Here is an 18,303-nt window from a genome sequence, read left to right as displayed (position 1 = left end):
TTGCCAGCTGAATATGGTCCTCAAGGGACCATGCACCAGCTAGGAGGAACTGGAGCACAATGTGCTCCAGATACTCCCTTCCCATCCCTTGCATGCCCTCTTCACCAGGGACTGTAGGGAGCAAGATGCAAAGGGTATAGAATCTGCCCCAAAGTATTGATTATGGCCCCTTTATATTCTGGCACTTAGGCCGACAAGGTTTGACACTACTGATTTAGGGCCTTGAGGACTGCAGGTTGGACACCACTGGCTTTTAGAATGGTGTATTTCCCTTGTTATGTAAATGCCAGTTCCTTAAAACTGGTGCTGTTTTCTTTCTCAGATCGACAATACATAAATTGTCTTAGAACTATACTTATTGCAGGTGGGCAAGAAAACTTATTTCAGTCAATCCACTGTAACACATGTGGTTCTAAATACCATTGACTCTGTGATAAATGTGCTCTTATATTTGGCAAAAGTTTAACATATTAGTTTTTATTATTTTTTCCATGATTCTCTTTCACACAAATAAAGCTGAAACGCAAGCTCCTTTGCAAGGAAAGTGTATTGATAGGAACATGCAAACTCCACTTTCCTTAGTTTTATATCTGCCACTTCAAATTATCTTTGAAGTTGCTGTGCTACTCTGAGGACTGACACTAGGGGCTGCATGAACTGAGCATTCCACATGAACATATCACCTTTACAAGCTTTTAACCTCTGACAACCTGAGTCACAAGCATCTCACTGCTGGTCTTGCATCCTTCCCTTCTACATGGCATCACACTGTGCTACTAACCAAGCCATCAAGACCAATTGCCATTCAGCAATAGACACATTTGGAATCAATTCAGATTTGGAACTGATTTCAAAGCCATTTAGATTCAGGTAAGGAACTCGTTTAAAATAAAAAGCACAACAAACTAGTTTAAACATTGGACCAATTATTTACATACATAAGCTACATATTGAAATGGTTTAAAATCTGAACCAATTCATCTCAAACAGAATTGGTAAAGATATCAAACACATTTAAGTGCTTCACTGAATGAGGAATTTTCCTCACCATTTGCTGGCTTCCTCACCGCTGAAATTTAATTCAGAAGATATTTGATAAAACTTTCTCACTGCCTATTAGCCATGACATCATTGCAGTCCCCTGTAAAAGTATTGAGTGAATATAGTCCTTTCATTTTAGTGTCTTCCGCAACTTTGAGTAGGGAAATGTTATGCATTTGTTCTTCCCTCTTTGTGTCTCTAGGAGCTTTGAAAATGCTCTTCTGTTGGGAATAGAGCAAACTCTAAAGAGTCGTCATCACTATGTCAGACATTTGGTCCCACTTAAAATCACACTTAGCTATCAATGTGTCTGAATGGATCATCCCATACCAAAAAGAGACAAAACAAAATAACTTTTTTTTTCTCTTCTCTTGGGTGAATATTCCTTCAAAACACTTCCAAGGACTCAGCTGTTCAAATACCTTGTTGATGAGTCAACAGTGAGCTAAACTTTAGTGGGAAATTGTGCCAAACCTGTACCTGACCTGGGGTAGAATTTTTCTTTTTAAATCCTAAAGAATTTTAAATAACATTTAGTGCTAATGATGTGCCAAACTGACATCATTATTCTTCTAGGGACAAGAAGAGAGTGACATCTTTGTGCCATTCCATTCCTTTACTCTTTTTTCCTGTCAGTGCCAGCAATGTTGTTCTCTGTGACACTTGTTTATTTGTAAATGGATGGAGATAATCATTCAGGTTCCTTCATGTAGACCACAGACTAGCAATCGGGTGCTGATAATTTTTGCCAGTCTGGGTCAGATTAAAAGCAATGATTAAAAAGAGAGAGAGAGCCCATTTATTGTTACCAGACCCCAGATCTGATTACTTTCTACCTATGGTGTTGGTTACAAAAAAGGTTGGTTTACCCCCACCCCAACCCTCTGTGCACCAGTAGTGGAATAGGAAAATATACACTCCAGAGAACTAGTAGAGGATGCCTAGCTGATGCATTTGCCAGGAACAGTGGCTTCAATGGAACATGATTTGCCAATCCCTATTTGGGGAAATGCATACTAATCCCTTTAAAATGGCATAGGAATGAGTTCCTGGCCCTCTTGAATCATCCTGCCTTTCACCAGAACTGCAACTAGAACTGATTTTATTTTTGTGAACACTGAGACAAACTGATATAAGTGCCAGTTTGAATGAAAACAGAACAAGCTGTCAAGTTAATCAAACACAATTCAGACCCGAGTCATGCAGCCACATGAGGGTTTTTGTCATGTCCAGCATGATATGAGTTGGACACTTTTACTTACTCCCTGGACTTTCTGTCTTTTATTGTAACAGGAAATACTTTGTAATTATTCATTTCCAGCACTGGTTCATCCCACGTGCACTATTTTTCTCCTTATGCCGTCAGAGGGAAGTGCGGTTATATGAATCACGTCTCATGTATTCGGCTCCATTGCTGCTAAGGAGGAAAAAATTACAAGCAATGATAATGTCAGCACAGTCAATATTGTTTGTCTTTGCAGAACCATAAACAACATCATGAGGATATTTTTTTAAAAGGTCTTGCTGACAACTCTGGTAAATTTAAGCAATCTTGGTACAAAGATGAATAGTATTTTCCTGTTACACACACTCTATCTCTGTCTTTTAGCCTGTAAAACTGTTTAATTAACCTAGTGTCAAATCCTCTGATTTCCCTCCAGTAGACTAACACATGGCTCAAAACATGTCTTCATTTTTATACAGGCTGCTCTTAAAATATTTGTATTTAACATTCATCCACCCCTTTATTTACCCTAAGCCCAAAATATATTTAGATTCACAAGAAGCACACAACCACAAAAAGGAAACAGAGAGCATTCCACACTGGAGGATCAATTTTTGCTCTAATACAGAAAGTATGCACATAAAAAGTTATTCTTTGGGAAATTTCTAGAAAAGGCTGGATTGTACGTGATGGTTCTTTTAGAACAGCTTGAGTTTAAACATTGAACAGTTTAATGGGACCTAAAACAGTTCTCAATAGGTGTAAGTCAAAGCAGAATTTGGCTCATGGGCATCATACATTCATGCAGCATTTAGCAGGTACCATCTATTAGAATCCAGTGGGCATATCTCATATGATCAAGTTTCCTGCCCTTGCTTACCTTGGGCATTAGCATGTCTCAGTCTCCCCTATCTTTCATGTCTATTTACTGGGTGAAAGCCTGACTCTATTCAAATCAATGGGGCCAAGATTTCATCAATTCTGTTACTCAGTTCTAGAGATGCTCTCCTCCAGAATAACTCCTTTGTAGTATCACATGGTACGGACAATGGGCCATCTTCTGTGCCATCTTACACATCATTGGAGTCAAGAAGGTTGCACTTAATGCACGTTTGGATTGCTGACTTTGAGATGGTCACATGTATTCAGTAATCTTTTAGGCTAATTGGGTGTTTCCTCCAGTTCCGTGCTTAGTTTTCGAATATAACTTATTTGTGCCTAATCACGGAGGTTTTCTTTAGGTTTTGCTGTTGCTGTTGAATCTGTCACATGATGAGCCACTCCAAGAGCCTCAGTGAAACCATATGAACCTTTAAAAAGAAAAGGAGTTCTTGTGACACCTTAGAGACTAACAAATTTATTTGAGCATAAGCTTTCGTGAGCTACAGCTCACTTCATTGGATGCATGCAGTGGAAAATACAGTGGGGAGATTTTATATACACAGAGAACATGAAACAATGGCTGTTACCATACATACTGTAACGAGAGTGGTCAGGTAAGGTAAGCTATTACCAGCAGGAGAGGGGGAAAAAAAAACCCTTTTGTAGTGATAATCAAGGTGGGCCATTTCCAGCAGTTGACAAGAAAGTCTGAGGAACAGCGGAGGGGGGGAAATAAACATGGGGAATTAGTTTTACTTTGTGTAATGACACATTCATTCCCAGTCTTTATTCAAGCCTAATGTAATGGTGTCCAGTTTACAAATTAATTCCAATTCAGCAGTCTCTTGTTGGAGTCTGGTTTTGAAGTTTTTTTGTTGAAGAATTGCGACTTTTAGGTCTACAATCGAGTGACCAGAGAGATTGAAGTGTTATCACTACAAAAGGTTTTTTTTCTCTCCTGCTGGTAATAGCGCACCTTACCCTGATCACTCTTGTTACAGTGTGTATGGTAATACCCATTGTTTCATGTTCTCTGTGTATATAAAATCTCCCCACTGTATTTTCCACTGCATGCATCCGATGAAGTGAGCTGTAGCTCACGAAAGCTTATGCTCAAATAAATTTGTTAGTCTCTAAGGTGCCACAATGTTTGTTTTTGCAGATACAGACTAACACGGCTGCTACTCTGAAACCTGTCATATGAACCTTTGTGTAGTTTGGCCTCTTTCATATTCACCCCCAAATACCAAAGAGCAGTAACTAGTCCATAGTAGTCCAAAAATCTTTAGTTTACAAAAAGCCATTTTTGAGTTACTGGAAAGCTGCATCACTTCTAAAACTGCCACCTGCTCTTTCTTTTGTCTCCCAATAGCCATTAAGAGAAAGAGTTTCAAAATTAAAGCAAAAATTCCATCGTATACTGCTATTTGTAGGTTTCATTCTGAGGTGCATTCTCCCAGTTTCATCATCTAAAGATTAAACTGGGTCTGAGCCACAAACTTTTTGTATCTTAAACTGGATCCAAACTTCCTTAAATCTGGGCATATCTGGCTCCTAGGATTGAAGTCACACACTACAGGCCCGACCCTGTAAGATGCTGAAGGTTTTCTGAGAAGAACTGAGCTCCTTCTGTGAGAGCTGAGGGAGTTGGCACCTCTTAGGAAGCATTCAGCATCATGCAAGCCCTGCTAGTCGTGGGATGAGTCTCCACATTTGAATCCTGATCCTAACCACAACTTTCCTGAAGCTAATAATGGGTATCCAGATCTGGGGAGTTGCTTTGGGGCCATCTTTGCTGACAGTAATGGCTGATGTAGCAAAGATACACTGGGCACTTTCAGGCTGGTTAGTACTGCTAGGCAACAAAAATTGGAAGCCACAGACAGCATTTTAATGAATGTTTGCTAGGTCACCTCCTGTTCTCTGAAAAAAGAACAATATGTTCAGAGGTTTTCTGAACAGCAGTTAATTAGGAAGGATTAGTTATGAAGGAATGTTAAGGAAACTCATAACTATGGGTGCTGTACACACGCTTCCTTTGGAAAGGAAATGTGCTGTTTGCCTCATTTTCCATTTCATGCAGTGTTTAAATGATCATCGATTAATTTGTTTAATGAGGGAACCCCTGTGCTGTGCATTCTAGAAGTAATAATAGCCTGGCCGCTTTCCACCTGCAAGGTTGTACTCATGGAAACCCCAAGCCCACTAAAGCACAGACACTATCGCTTCACTCAGAGGTGTGTTTTTGTTTTGTTTAGTTCAAAAAAAGTAAAAATAGTATAACCATAATAAGCATTTTATTTATGCCATGAGTCCATGCCCTTGGTACGCATTCCTTTCCTAGCAATAGTCCTCCATCAGGCATTCACTTTAAAAGAGTATTACAAACCACTGGTATAAATTGTTATGACATCTGCATGTATTTTTTCAGTTAGCAGATGTATTGGTTTAAGATGTTCAATAACTGCTGTTTGTTTTATGGGGTTTCTATTAATTATCTCATTGATTTAGTCTGTGTATTTGTCCAAAGAGTTTTGGCCCAGCTATGTGTGGCACCCAGAAAGGTACAGTACCTAATGATACCTTTGGCATAGTCAGGGCTGGCTCTAGGTTTTTTGCTGCCCCAAGCAAAAAAAAAAAAAGCCAGAGTGCCGCTGAAGCAAAAAAAAAAAAAAAGGGCCGACCCAAGTGCTGGAATACCGCCCCTTGAAAAGTACCACTCCAAGCACGTGCTTGGTTTGTTGGTGCCGAGAGCCGGCCCTGGGCATAGTTATCCTTATGCTCTGTCTGCAGAGGCTTTACTGCATTGCCGCAATGTTTTTTTTATTTGCATTTTCTAGGTACAAGGCTGTAATCCTGGCAGCTAATCATTTTGGTAGATTTTTTACTGGTCAGATAACAGCAGCTGGAAAGGTGCCTCCTGCAAAGGTATGGATTGTACAGATGAGATGTGTGGAGTAAAATTCTGTCCTGACTGACAGTATAGTCAGGGAGTACAGCTCTACCATATGACCTTTCTAGGAAATCTAGGATATAGCTGTTACAGTTCCATTTGTGGCAACCTTATTTGTACTAGGGCCAGATTGTACCTGTTCCTTACACAGCTGGATGGGGCATAAGGAGCCTTCCCCACATGTGCCCCCTTCCCCGCCGCCCCAGAGACCAGGTATAATTGCAGGACCTGAGCTCTGCAGAGTGCAGAGACTGCGCTCCACTAGAACTTCCTAAGGCACTAGCCTTCCCAAAGGTGGTTGGGTGGAACCAGGCACTTCCAGAGCTGGATGGCTGCCATGTGGATTGTTCACAGCAATCTCATGTGGGGTTGGTGCATTGGATCCACTTTTTCTGTGTGGGTAGGAGCTCTCAGAGTCCTTCTGGAGAGGTGCAACTCCATACTGCCCCAAGCACAGGTCTATGCCTAATATGGCTGATAGCAGTCCAGATTCTGCTCTCCTCTACATAAATGCAATGCCTCTGAGGTGAAAGGGAATTGTCTACACTGCACTTTCATTGGTAAAACTTTAGTTGGTCATGGGTGTGAAAAAAATACCCCCCGACCAACAAAAGTTTTACCGACAAAAAGCGCCAGTGTGGACAGCACCTTATTGGTGGGGGAAGCTCCTCATTGAGGGTGGTTTTATTCTGTCGGCAGGAGAGCTTTCTTCTGCTGACAAAGAGAGACTACACTGCGTACCTTACAGCGGCACTGTTGTAGCGACACAGCTATGTTGCTGTAAGGTGCACAGTGTAGACATAGCCTTAAAAGAGAACTTGGCCCCAGATCTGTTCTAACTTGGCTTTTTGAAGCATTTTGGCAAATGTTTGATCAGATGAAATCACTTAAGTGCCACAAATTCATTTAATCACATCACGCCTAGAGACAGATATTCATCAGAGGTTTGTGTGTGTGCGTGTGTGTGTGTGTGTGTTTGTTCGGTTGTTTGTTGAAAATAATCTTCCAACAGAATATGTTGTTCACCAAGAGACTGATACCCATTTCAGTGCAAGTTGAAGTTTACATTACATTCAGAGGGCAGAATTTTGTCTATAATATCCATCCGAGGAAAAGCTAGACTATAACAGAGCAAAGCATTTAAATAGCTGATTAAATCAGGCCTATTTCCTCCACCACCAATGTTCCAGAGTGAAGGTTTGAGTCCTGCTGGTGTAGGAAGATTATCCCTATTCATGTTTTGTTTCGCTGAAGGGTTTAAATAGTTAACCATTTTCTACCTGATCTTATTTTGTAAATATCACACCGTGTGCAGGTGGTTAATTAAGTATTTACATAGTTGTGATAAGGTTTGAAACTTCCTTGAAGTATTTACATTTAGTAGCATCAGATGCTCTTGTAACTTCAAGTGCTTTTGAAGATAAGTGATATAATACACCCAGCATGAAATGGGAGTAGGACACAGAATACACTTAGCTCACTCTCCATGTATGTGTTCTCTCTAGATGTTGATAATTGGTGGTGGCGTGGCTGGGCTTGCTGCTGCAGGAGCTGCCAGAGCAATGGGAGCCATTGTCAGAGGATTTGACACCAGGTAGGGTAAGAAAATATCAGTTTAGATTCTAAAATACTGTATTTAGGTTTGTATAAAACATCCGGGGCAAAATCCTGCTCTCAGTTACATCAGTGAAATTCCCTTTGAAACAAATGTCCCAAATTTATCTCTGGTGTAAGACCGTGACGTGAGCATGCACAGCAGCCAATGAACACATGTGGTATGGGTGTACTGGTACACAAATTCCCTGCTTGCACATGTGCCCCAGGCTTACACATATTCAAGTTGGCTGCATTCAAGTTCAAGGTCTAGTTTTGATCAAAATCCCACTTGCAAGATAATGCAAAATATTATTATTTAGATAAGGAAAAAGCCTAATAGTACAGCTGCATATGATATATAACTGATTTTTTTCAGTTCACTGATAGTTTATTAAGTTCTTGAAGTCTTGGTTCAATTAGAAAGTTTAGAAGAAGCTAAGATACCGCTTAGTAATTATGTCAAGGATCCTGAGAGGAGAACTAGAAACCCTGAATTCAGTGTGGCTCTGCTTTGGTGCAGAGCTTCGCTCATGCAAAATTAGAGTCTATGCTGTGTTTCTTTGCTGTAAATTAATGTAAAGGAGTTTGCGAACTGCTGTCATCTTGCAACTGGTAATGTAATCATGCAATGTCTGCTTTGATAAAATAGCAAACAGCAATAATCCAATATCTGTTATCTCTGTACTTTGCATGCAGGCTGCCAGCACTGGAGCAATTTAAATCCCTTGGAGCAGAACCTCTTGAAGTGAATATTGCTGAAACTGGAGAAGGTGTTGGAGGCTATGCAAAAGAAATGTCCAAAGAATTTATTGAAGCAGAAATGGCATTATTTGCCAAACAGTGTAAAGAAGTGGATATTCTTATTAGTACTGCGCTTATACCAGGTAAGGTGCAGCTTTTTGATTATTGCAGACTTAAATATGTGTTCCTATTAACGTTTCCAGATTAGTGATATGAATACAGTTAGACAATCAATAGCAATTATGGATGAATAAGGGTTTCAGGTTTGGGCTCCAGTTAATATTTATTTCATGGATTAGAACGGCTTCTTTTGAATAGTATGATTAGTATTTTATTATTTATTTCCAGTAGCACCCACAATATACTAGATATTTTTCTTGCACATCTTCAGTTTCTGTGGAAGAATCTTACTGTATACAATGATAATGGTTAGTAGATTTTTACTTTTATTTTTTAATTTGCAATAGGGAAAAAAGCCCCAATCCTAATCACTAAGAATATGGTAGAGTCAATGAAGGATGGATCGGTAATTGTGGATCTTGCATCTGAGGCTGGTGGCAATGTGGAAACGACTCATCCTGGAGAGCTTTTTTTTCACAAGGTCTGTAGAATAAAAGTCAATGCTTATTAGAAATGGTTGAAGTGTATATAAAATTGAAACAATATTGCAATTGTCTGAAGAAACTAAAAAGTAATAACCATTCTAGTAACAAAGAACTGGCCATGTTTCCTTGAAGCCATTGTATGTCTGTCATTAATACTTACTATTGTGTGGCAGGATAATAAAGCAGAGTCTTTCACTTCACAAGTAATGAAACCACAAATTGGAATACTGTCCAGACACCATTCCATCTTTGAAGATTTTATGCTTTGTGATTTTTATAAGCATGGTTACAGTGTTTTTAATAATTGTATTCATAAATGCCCTTAAATTCATCCCCAGAGCTTTACTAACAAAACGGTGGAGCTGTCTGAAGTCCAAGTATAGTAAAAGCAAAGGAAATTTGACTTAGAGGTTCATTTTATTTAATCACTTATAAAACTAACAATGGTCAATTTCACTATTTTACAATATTGAACCATCAAATTTAACATACAAAATTGCCATTCTTAGATGAAGTTTGATTTCATCTGTACAATGTAGAACTGTAAGGTAATATAAAGGTGTAATTATTTGTCTGTTGCTAAAACATATATTTAATCTGAATTAAAGGACCAGACTATGGCACTTTTCCATAACTATCTTCCCCTTCCCAGTATGGCCAGTCCCAAAATTACAAAAATCATGGAGTTAGGCTCCAAAAATAATGCTGTGTAAAAATATTAAATATTGAGAGTTTTTTATTTGCCTCCTGGTGTTGGAACATTTAGGGTTCACGTTTTCAAGTTTCTCTGCAGCCATGAGACCAGCCTGCCTCTTTACAAAGATATAAGGGCACCTGTGTGAAAAGATAAAAATGTAAAGTAGGGGCAGCTTTCTGCTCATGGTAATGAGAACCTGAAATAGGGAATGAAGATCTAGCAGGCAAACACACAGAGCGTAGGGCTTTAGCCAATATCTTTCTGTTGATTTAAGAGGAAGCTTTCCCTGGGAGCAGGATATCCCATAACTGCTTACTGTAGGGTTTCAGATAACGGGGACTGTATGGACACTCTGAATGTTCCATGCAGTGTTACAGCTGTTCATTTAATTTTCCACCCTAACTAGTTCCAAAACCATTAACTCCAGCAGGAGCTTTAGAGTCCTGAACTATAACAACAAATATTTTTGAAGACGATAACATTCCTGATGTGTAATTGTTCTCTGAACAGAGAGCAATGATAGGCCACTATTCCCTGCCCACCTCCCTTCAGAGATGAGGTCTCTCTGTAATCCTTTCTAATTTTTTCCAAACTTCAGAATTTTGTATTTTTATATTTGAAAGGAACTGATGTTTGAAGCCACTAGGGGTCACTGTGGCTTCACTACAGGGGAGGCAAACAAGGCCCCCTGTAGGAGCCAATGGCTGTGCAAGCTGTTAGGATGGAATATACTAAATGAACTATTGAAATGGGGCATAGAGCCTTAATAGCATCATTAGAGCCCCCACAATATTCTAGACAGGGGCTAGTAGGCTGTGGCTATGTTCTGAAAAGTCAGCTGCAAAGAGCAGTTCCATCTATGGTGTTTCAGTGTCGACTTGCACTGATATTGTCTGTGGTTGTCATACTTGAATATTATAACCTTTCCCTTACTCCTGAACGTATGTTGGAGCCAGCACCTGTGGCTACATATGGGATAAGTTGGCAGCTGCAAAATCCAGATGGCTAATAATGGCATGTGTTATAATGAGGATAAAATAAAAGGAAAAAAACCCAAGAATTTATGGCACAGCATCCAAGATAGAGCATATGCAGTTGTTTTGAGAGGATAGGCTTAGAATTATTTTATTTTCAATAGTCCACATACTTAAGCTTTAATACTGTGAGATGTTGGTAAGGAAACTTTATCCTCTTCTGTGTGTTTGCAAAGAATAGAAATGAAGGTATCTAAAACTATATCTTCCTTTTGGAACTAATTGGAGTGCAGTTAACCTGGGAAACATATTGTGCAATGTGATCTTTATCAGACGAACAAAAGGTGTTCTCAAACTTTAAAAAGCGCTTGACTTTTTATTCTCAAAATAAGCACCATATGGTTCCCCAACTGGCCTCCCAGCTTGTTTGGTTTCTGGCTTGCTGACAAAATTGCTGATTTTTTTTTTTAATGTTCAGACATCAGAGTAAGCTATTAGTTTTAAAAGAAAACCCTTAACTTGTAAAACCAAGCATTGGAAAGAAGTGTCTGCAGTAATATGCAAATTTGATTTACTAGCATTTGTAAAATATTCATCAGGTCTGTGGAGAACACATGAAAAGTTTTCAAGATAATACATGAAAAGGTTTGATATAAATTTATTTTTCTTTCTCATCAGGGTGTGGTTCACATTGGTTATACAGATTTGCCAAGTAGAATGGCAACTCAGGCCAGTAGCCTGTATTCCAACAACATCTTGAAATTGTTAAAAGCTATTTCTCCTGACAAAGAATATTTTCATTTTGAGCCAAAAGATAATTTTGATTATGGAACTATTGATCATGTAATTAGAGGAACCATGGTAATGAAGGTGAGTATTAAGGTCATTTTTAAATTGCTGAGAAATGGGTATAAAAATGTATTACGAAAGACATGAATGTTCCTGTTAGCCAATCCAGGAAATCATCTCAGTGGCTAGCTCTTATAATATTCATAAAGGTGCAATGCAGGCAGTTTATATTTTAAATGTTGCAAGCACTAAGATATTTAGGGGCAAAATGTAGGTTAATAAAAGTCTCAGATGAAAGCTGTGCCATTGATTTGGGATTCATAATGAAGAATTCAAGACTGAGGATTGATCCATTAGCTCAGTGATTGTGGGAGATATGAATTCAAGTGTCAGATGAGGTTTCTTGCTCATATTGAGGGATCAATATGTGCTGGGAACATGAGAGGATGTATTTAGCCAAGGAGTGAGATGGGTGGGTGGGAGTGTGAGCTATGCATGGTTCTTGAAATAATGTTGGTTAGTGTTAACATTGGAAGGCTTTATTGACTGGAGGATGTTTCTGTGATGCAGTCACATCAGTGTGGGAGGAACAAGGGCACTGTTGTTTAAGACAATAATATTCTTCTGAAGCAGTAGTGTTCAACCCTCAGTGTATGGGAAGGGAAATGGGATAGACTGCAACCCCTTACGACTGCCCCTCACCATGCTCCAGAGTCTCTGTCTTAGTAGCAGAAATCACCATCCTTTCTGCTGCCCCTGTCATTGTGGGAGAAGGGGCAAGGGAACTGAACTGGCAATTAAATGACAATTAAGATCACCTCTGTGTTGACTGAGATTTTTGCAAACGAGAAATTTCTTTGGATAGACTGATTTTTTGCAGAGATGTTTATTTTGGATGGAATGTAGAGTAAGGAGTATTTCTGTTGATAAGGTGAATTCACAGGGATCCATATCTGCCTTCAGGTATCATTAGACCAAAGCATAGTTATGCACAATAATTAAATATTGACAGGCTGAAATTAATCTTTGGCAGAGGAGTTATTAGCGAGAAATGTAATAGACCTAAAAGATACCAGGCCAGATGCTGTGCTGCAACTCACAGGGGGCTGGAGAGGCCAAAGGTGGCTTTTCACCACTGAACGCAGCAATCAGTGCTAATTTGCAGTCCTAAGGTTATTTAATTAAAACATAGATTAAAAAATTCTAATTTATTAAAACTAGGATCTTTACAATAAAGTTATCTGTGCTCTTTCATCAGTGTAATAAAAAATAAAGGCCAAATCCTGAGTCTTTACTCATCTCAGTAATCTCAGTGCCTTCCCTGAGCCAACTCCTATGAGTATATGTCATAGGATCAGACCCTAATATAATGGATGGCAAGATGCCACGGGAATCCATCATAGTCATTGTCTTGTTCTGTCACAGGAAGGTAAGAATTTATTTCCAGCACCTTTACCAAGAACAATGCCACCTTCTGTCCCTGTTAAACAAAAAACTGTGCAAGAACTAGAATCTGAGAAAAAAGCCTCCATCTCACCATTCAGAAAAACCATGACATCAGCTGGAGTTTACACAGCAGGTAAAAATGATTCACCAAGAAATATTTGGCTGCACAATCAATTTTGTTTGCATTTCCTTCAGTCTGCATGGCATTTACACATAAGTCTTGCTAAGCTGTATTTATTGAAAATCAAATAAAAAACAACTCCTGAACTGGAGCTATGCACAGTGTCTTAATACTGAGAAGTAGCAGAAAAAGTAAAATGATCTGCTAACTTAAATTACTTTCCATGTGAATGAGAGGCTGGAAAATGGTGGTAGAGTATAGATTAGTTCTCTGATGTTCTGTGTTAAATTATTCCATACTTAGCATAACCAAGAAACTAGCCCTGCTAGTAACTGCATATATAATAAAGAGCCAATATGATATTGTGTAAGGGCCAGATCCAAAGCCCATTGATATTAATGACTCTAACTTCAAAGAATATGGGATCAGGCTTTTAATGCACTATATATTCCCAAATGTCATTGCCAGTGCTCTTATTATTATACTTTGAAAAATACTGTGTTAAAATGGAAAATAAACCAGATAACAAGGTTTTGATTTTAGCTAGTAATGTTTTCACTCATAAACAGCATTGCATTATTCTGTCTTTATTAAGTTTCTTTAAAAAGAACAAGGGTAGAATGAATATAAAAATAATCTTTAATGTAAGTGATGACACGACATTTTAACACACCTTTGTGAGGGCTATTCACCTTCTGAAATCTTGTGCCGGATAAATGAGCAACAAAAGCAGTAGCCAGTAGTCCAAAGAACGGGATTTTCTGGCAGTGGAGAAAATGGATTTTAAAGGGAGTGTGGGGTGGAGGAAGATCTAAGAACTTGCTTTCATTTAGCAAATCTTCCCTAATTCCAAAAAACCCAAAAAACCTCCCACACGGCCTCATCACAATGGTTTTGTCATTGCTGGGTAATAAGCTTATAGATAAGTTCATTACTGAATACTGTCCTTGGAGTATAATCACTTTATTATCCCACTCTGAAGATCTGTTTTCTTTGATTAGTGCTGCCAAATGCAAGTTTAAATACTTCAAAAAAGCCTTCTCAGACTGGTTAGCACTTTAAAAATTGACACCTCCCCACTAAGAGCCAGATTCTATCATCCTTGCTCATGGGTACTACTCTGCTCAGAGGGTGGTCCAATTGATTGTACTAGGACTGTGTAAGTAGTAAAGTGCTACAGAATGGGGCAGAAACTGGCCATCTGTAAATAAATATATATAATTTCAGCCACGTATCTGTCATGATGGTGCATTCTTTTCTTAGAGGAAAAACAATTTTTGAAATTTGAGTTTGTATGGCCAAGGAAGACAAGTACTGTACTGAAGGAGATAATAGAGTTTCTACCAGTGGAATATTATTGAAATGTTTGTGTGGTATGCCTGTTTCAATAATATACAGCTGCTACAATGTGGTCTGTTTTCCTACTAGAGCATTGAAGATTGTGAGATGTCATTGGAGAATCGATGCCATTTTTCATTTTGCTTTTATTGATTTAACTATTCTGCTATGCTTTGCTCAAGCTAAGTATTTTGCATTTCAGAGATTTTTATTGTTGGCATCTCCAGCTCTGGATCGTAAGGCTGGAACAGATAAATTGGTGAACTGAATTCTACTCTAGGCAAGGTTTAGTTCTGGCAGAAACAAGGAATAAAAGTTACGCATATAAAAGCATGTCTAGGATCCTTCTCCTGCTCCCATTGATTGTCAAAGCTTCATTGGAACAGGGTTGGGTTCTTGCTCTGTTTTTATTTTATGACTAATAAAGAAAAGTGCTTTTTTTGTTCTTCTGAGCACGTGCTTTTCTTTTTAGGCTTGACAGGTGTTTTAGGATTGGGGCTTATTTCTCCTAATGCTGCTTTTACTCAAATGGTGACCACATTTGGTCTCGCTGGAATCGTTGGCTATCATACTGTCTGGGGTGTCACACCAGCCCTGCATTCACCCCTCATGTCAGTAACAAATGCAATTTCTGGTAAGTGTGCTACTTTCTTCTCTTTTGTGTGTTTTGTTATGAGAGATGTAGGGTCAAAATCTCTGCTGGGACACTTATACAGATGGGGAAACTGAGACATAAAGGGAGTAAGTAATTTACCCAAGGCCAGAGAGTGGGTTACTGTTATAACTGGCAAAAAGAAAAGGAGTACTTGTGGCACCTTAGAGACTAACAAATTTATTAGAGCATAAGCTTTCGTGAGCTACAGCTCACTTCATCGGATGCATTTGGTGGAAAAAACAGAGGAGAGATTTTTTTTTGCGAATACAGACTAACACGGTTGCTACTCTGAAACCTGTTATAACTGGGTTTAGAAGTCAGGAGTTCCTGCCTCTCAAATCCTTGCTCAGTGCTCTAGACAGTGCTGCCTTTAGTTTTTACTTCTATCCCCAGGGAAGTTCCCCACAGAGAACTCACTAGAATCACACAGCCCAAGGGCTGAATGAGAAGCATCCCTTTTAAAGATAAAGCCAATATATTGGCTATTAAAGTTATATAACAGATACAAATATCTGTATGAGGAATGATAGGATGGGGAAGACTGTCACACACATCATGGCAATCACAAGAAGTGGGTATGCCTAGCATCACTGTACAAGGCACATTGTGGGCTCTATTCCTTTCCACATCCTTTGTATGGTTTTGATCTGTGTAGGGGCCAGCTTGTACCTGGCTCTTTTATAGCTGCGGGGGCGGAGGCAAGAATGCAAGGAGTCTGGCACAACTGTAATTAATCCCTACACTTGGCAGGGAGGAAGTGTAGAGACTCTTCTCTTACAGGGTAGGTCTACACTGCATCCTCCTTACATCAAAGTGTAGAGTACCTATTGCACACCACACACACACCCCACAGCACAGGTACAAATAGCCATGTAGATGGTGAGGCACTGATTAGGTGAGTAAAGACATGCCCGAGCCCTAGGGTATATGCCCAACATGGCTCTCCATACACCCAAGTCATGACTCCATCTTCTACACTGTAGTTTTTAGCAGTGTAGTGACCTACTGCTAAAGCCTCTCCATGCTAGAGCAGGGAAAGACTCTGGCAGGGTGCTGAGAGGGGAACATGCTTCCCTCATCCAACCAGGACCTTCCTCCTGCATGCCTGGGAGCTCTGAGGAGGAAGGCAGAATCCCTAGTTTCCATCAGCCACTCTCTATTTCCCCCGAAATGGCCCTGTGGATTCAAGGCACAGTCTAGCTCCTTGAGGATAGAGAGACTGTGTATTCCTACATGCCTGCAAAGTACCTAGCACACACACTGATGAATAATAACACAGTAGTGATCTTACAAGTAGTGTGCTTCAGAGGTGGGCAAAAACTGAATTTCTTGGAACCTAGACCACGGCTAAGATTATCGAAATGTGTCTTCACATAGCTTCCTGAAAAAATGAGATGCAATACTATCTAAATGTGATGGATTTCATGTGGTAATAACCTCAGCAATACTTTGCTGATATTATTTATTAATCATGTTTATTAGGTTATTGCCTAAGGACCCACCAAGATTGGGGCCCCACTGTGCTGAGCACTGTTCAAACACTGAGTAGCAAACAGTCCCTGCCCCCAAGAGTTTACAATCTCAGTAGACCAGACAGGCACTGGGTGGGGAAAGGGCTAGAACGCGCAAACAGAGTGAACGGTGTGATGGCAACAAACCTCATGTTAGCAACATAATCATTTGGGGAGTGGTAGTTAGGAGGGGATAAGCTAAATGGAAAGAAAGGTGAGGGGAGAGAGGTTGAGGGGAACAGGGCAGGGGAGAAGAGAGCAAGAGGCAGGTGTGGAGAGAAGTTGAGGTGAAGAGACTGTGAGGGAGAACTGGGAGAGGGTGTGAGCAAACAGCCAACTAGCACCGAGCACAGAAAGTCCAGTCAAAACCATAGAAAGTTCTGTGGATTGCAGAAGGTCCCTGCTTTGGCTCCTTCTTCCCCTACCGGTTTCAGTTTCTCACTGGTTCCTTCCTTGCTGCAGCTGATCAATTATTTATTTATTCTTTGTATGTATTTTGTCATCAAGTATTGATTTATTCTGTTTTCTTTAGGTCTTACTGCTGTTGGAGGTTTGGTTTTAATGGGTGGATCTTATCTTCCTTCTAGCTTGCCTCAAACACTAGCCTTACTAGCTGCATTTGTTTCTTCTGTCAATATTGCAGGTGAGCAATGTTTTCTTCTATATGAATGAATACCTATGTATGCTGACTTTATAGGACATATATGTTTCTGTACATTGGTGCATGACATTTCTATGCTCTGTGAAATGCCATCCGCTAACCACTTGTGGCTTTGTGCAGATTCTGGATTGTAACCATAAACTGCGACACACATACATTCAAAATCCTTCAGCAAATCCCATTAGACACTCCTGAATCTTGCACCTGTAGTGCAGAGGTCATTTTTCTGTTTGATGAAATTCTCTGGGTCATTAAAATGGCTTCTAAATTTGTACTTGCAAGTTTTCGTACACTAAAAACCTTCATTTACACTCAGAAACTTGATTGTGAGATATTTCGCTACCCCATGTGCATGCACACATGCTGTTTACATTTCCCAAAATGTGCATGCCCAACACTGCATGTGCAGATTTAGAATCTGGACTGAGTCCTTGTTGAATTAAATTATAATTTGTTGAAGCTGAACATTTTACAGGCCAGAGATTTTGTCTGTTGGCATTTTTGTATCTGAATTTTAATGGACTAGGAAATAGACAAACTGATAAATTGGATTCTTCTGTAAGCAAAGTTGGAGGCCAGGAGAAGGTCCCTTTGAAAATTTGGCTCTAGTGGTATTTTAATTCCCACAGATTTGTTGCACATAACCTTAAATAGATTAACTTGGTTTTCTAATAGTAAATGCCTATGTGGAACCTTAAGTTAGGAGTAACAGTTTCTGTAGCAGGAATAAGTAGCTACCCTGTAAAGTGTCTGCTCTAAGAGAACACAGTGAAGGGTAAACACTATCACATTTTACTCATTTCCCTTCTCAACCCCAACACTGTAGATATTTCTAGTATTCAGTGCGACTAAAGTTATGCACCTGAGACAATAATAAGGTACCTAAATAAGTGGCCTGATTTTCAGAGGTGATGAGCCTCTGGTGCTCCCACTGAGGTCAAAAGGACCTCAGCATCTCTGAAAATCAGGTGAAAAGGCAGGTACCTAATTATAGACATGGATGTCTAGCTTTTCAGGCACCCAGGTTTGGAAAGCTTCAGCCTACAAAGACGTGTGCCAGCAGCCCAG

The 18,303-nt window shown here is 39.6% G+C and overlaps 1 protein-coding gene across 1 annotated transcript in view; it reads left to right on the top strand.

Moving 5' to 3' along the window:
• Window positions 1-18,303, top strand: part of LOC119862516 (NAD(P) transhydrogenase, mitochondrial-like) — a 68,982-nt gene that overhangs the window by 16,534 nt on the left and 34,145 nt on the right. Inside the window, exons 6-13 of the mRNA XM_038419345.2 lie at window positions 5,989-6,076; window positions 7,607-7,695; window positions 8,394-8,581; window positions 8,906-9,039; window positions 11,393-11,584; window positions 12,929-13,082; window positions 14,881-15,042; window positions 17,107-17,217. Of these exons, the coding sequence (XP_038275273.1) occupies window positions 5,989-6,076; window positions 7,607-7,695; window positions 8,394-8,581; window positions 8,906-9,039; window positions 11,393-11,584; window positions 12,929-13,082; window positions 14,881-15,042; window positions 17,107-17,217 (1,118 nt within the window). The remainder of the gene's footprint in view (window positions 1-5,988; window positions 6,077-7,606; window positions 7,696-8,393; window positions 8,582-8,905; window positions 9,040-11,392; window positions 11,585-12,928; window positions 13,083-14,880; window positions 15,043-17,106; window positions 17,218-18,303) is intronic.

Source organism: Dermochelys coriacea, chromosome 10, assembly GCF_009764565.3.
Source record: "Dermochelys coriacea isolate rDerCor1 chromosome 10, rDerCor1.pri.v4, whole genome shotgun sequence".
NCBI classification, from domain to species: domain Eukaryota; kingdom Metazoa; phylum Chordata; order Testudines; family Dermochelyidae; genus Dermochelys; species Dermochelys coriacea.
The sequence above is the reverse complement of the archived record's forward strand: the minus strand, read 5'-3'. Positions and strand labels throughout refer to the sequence as shown.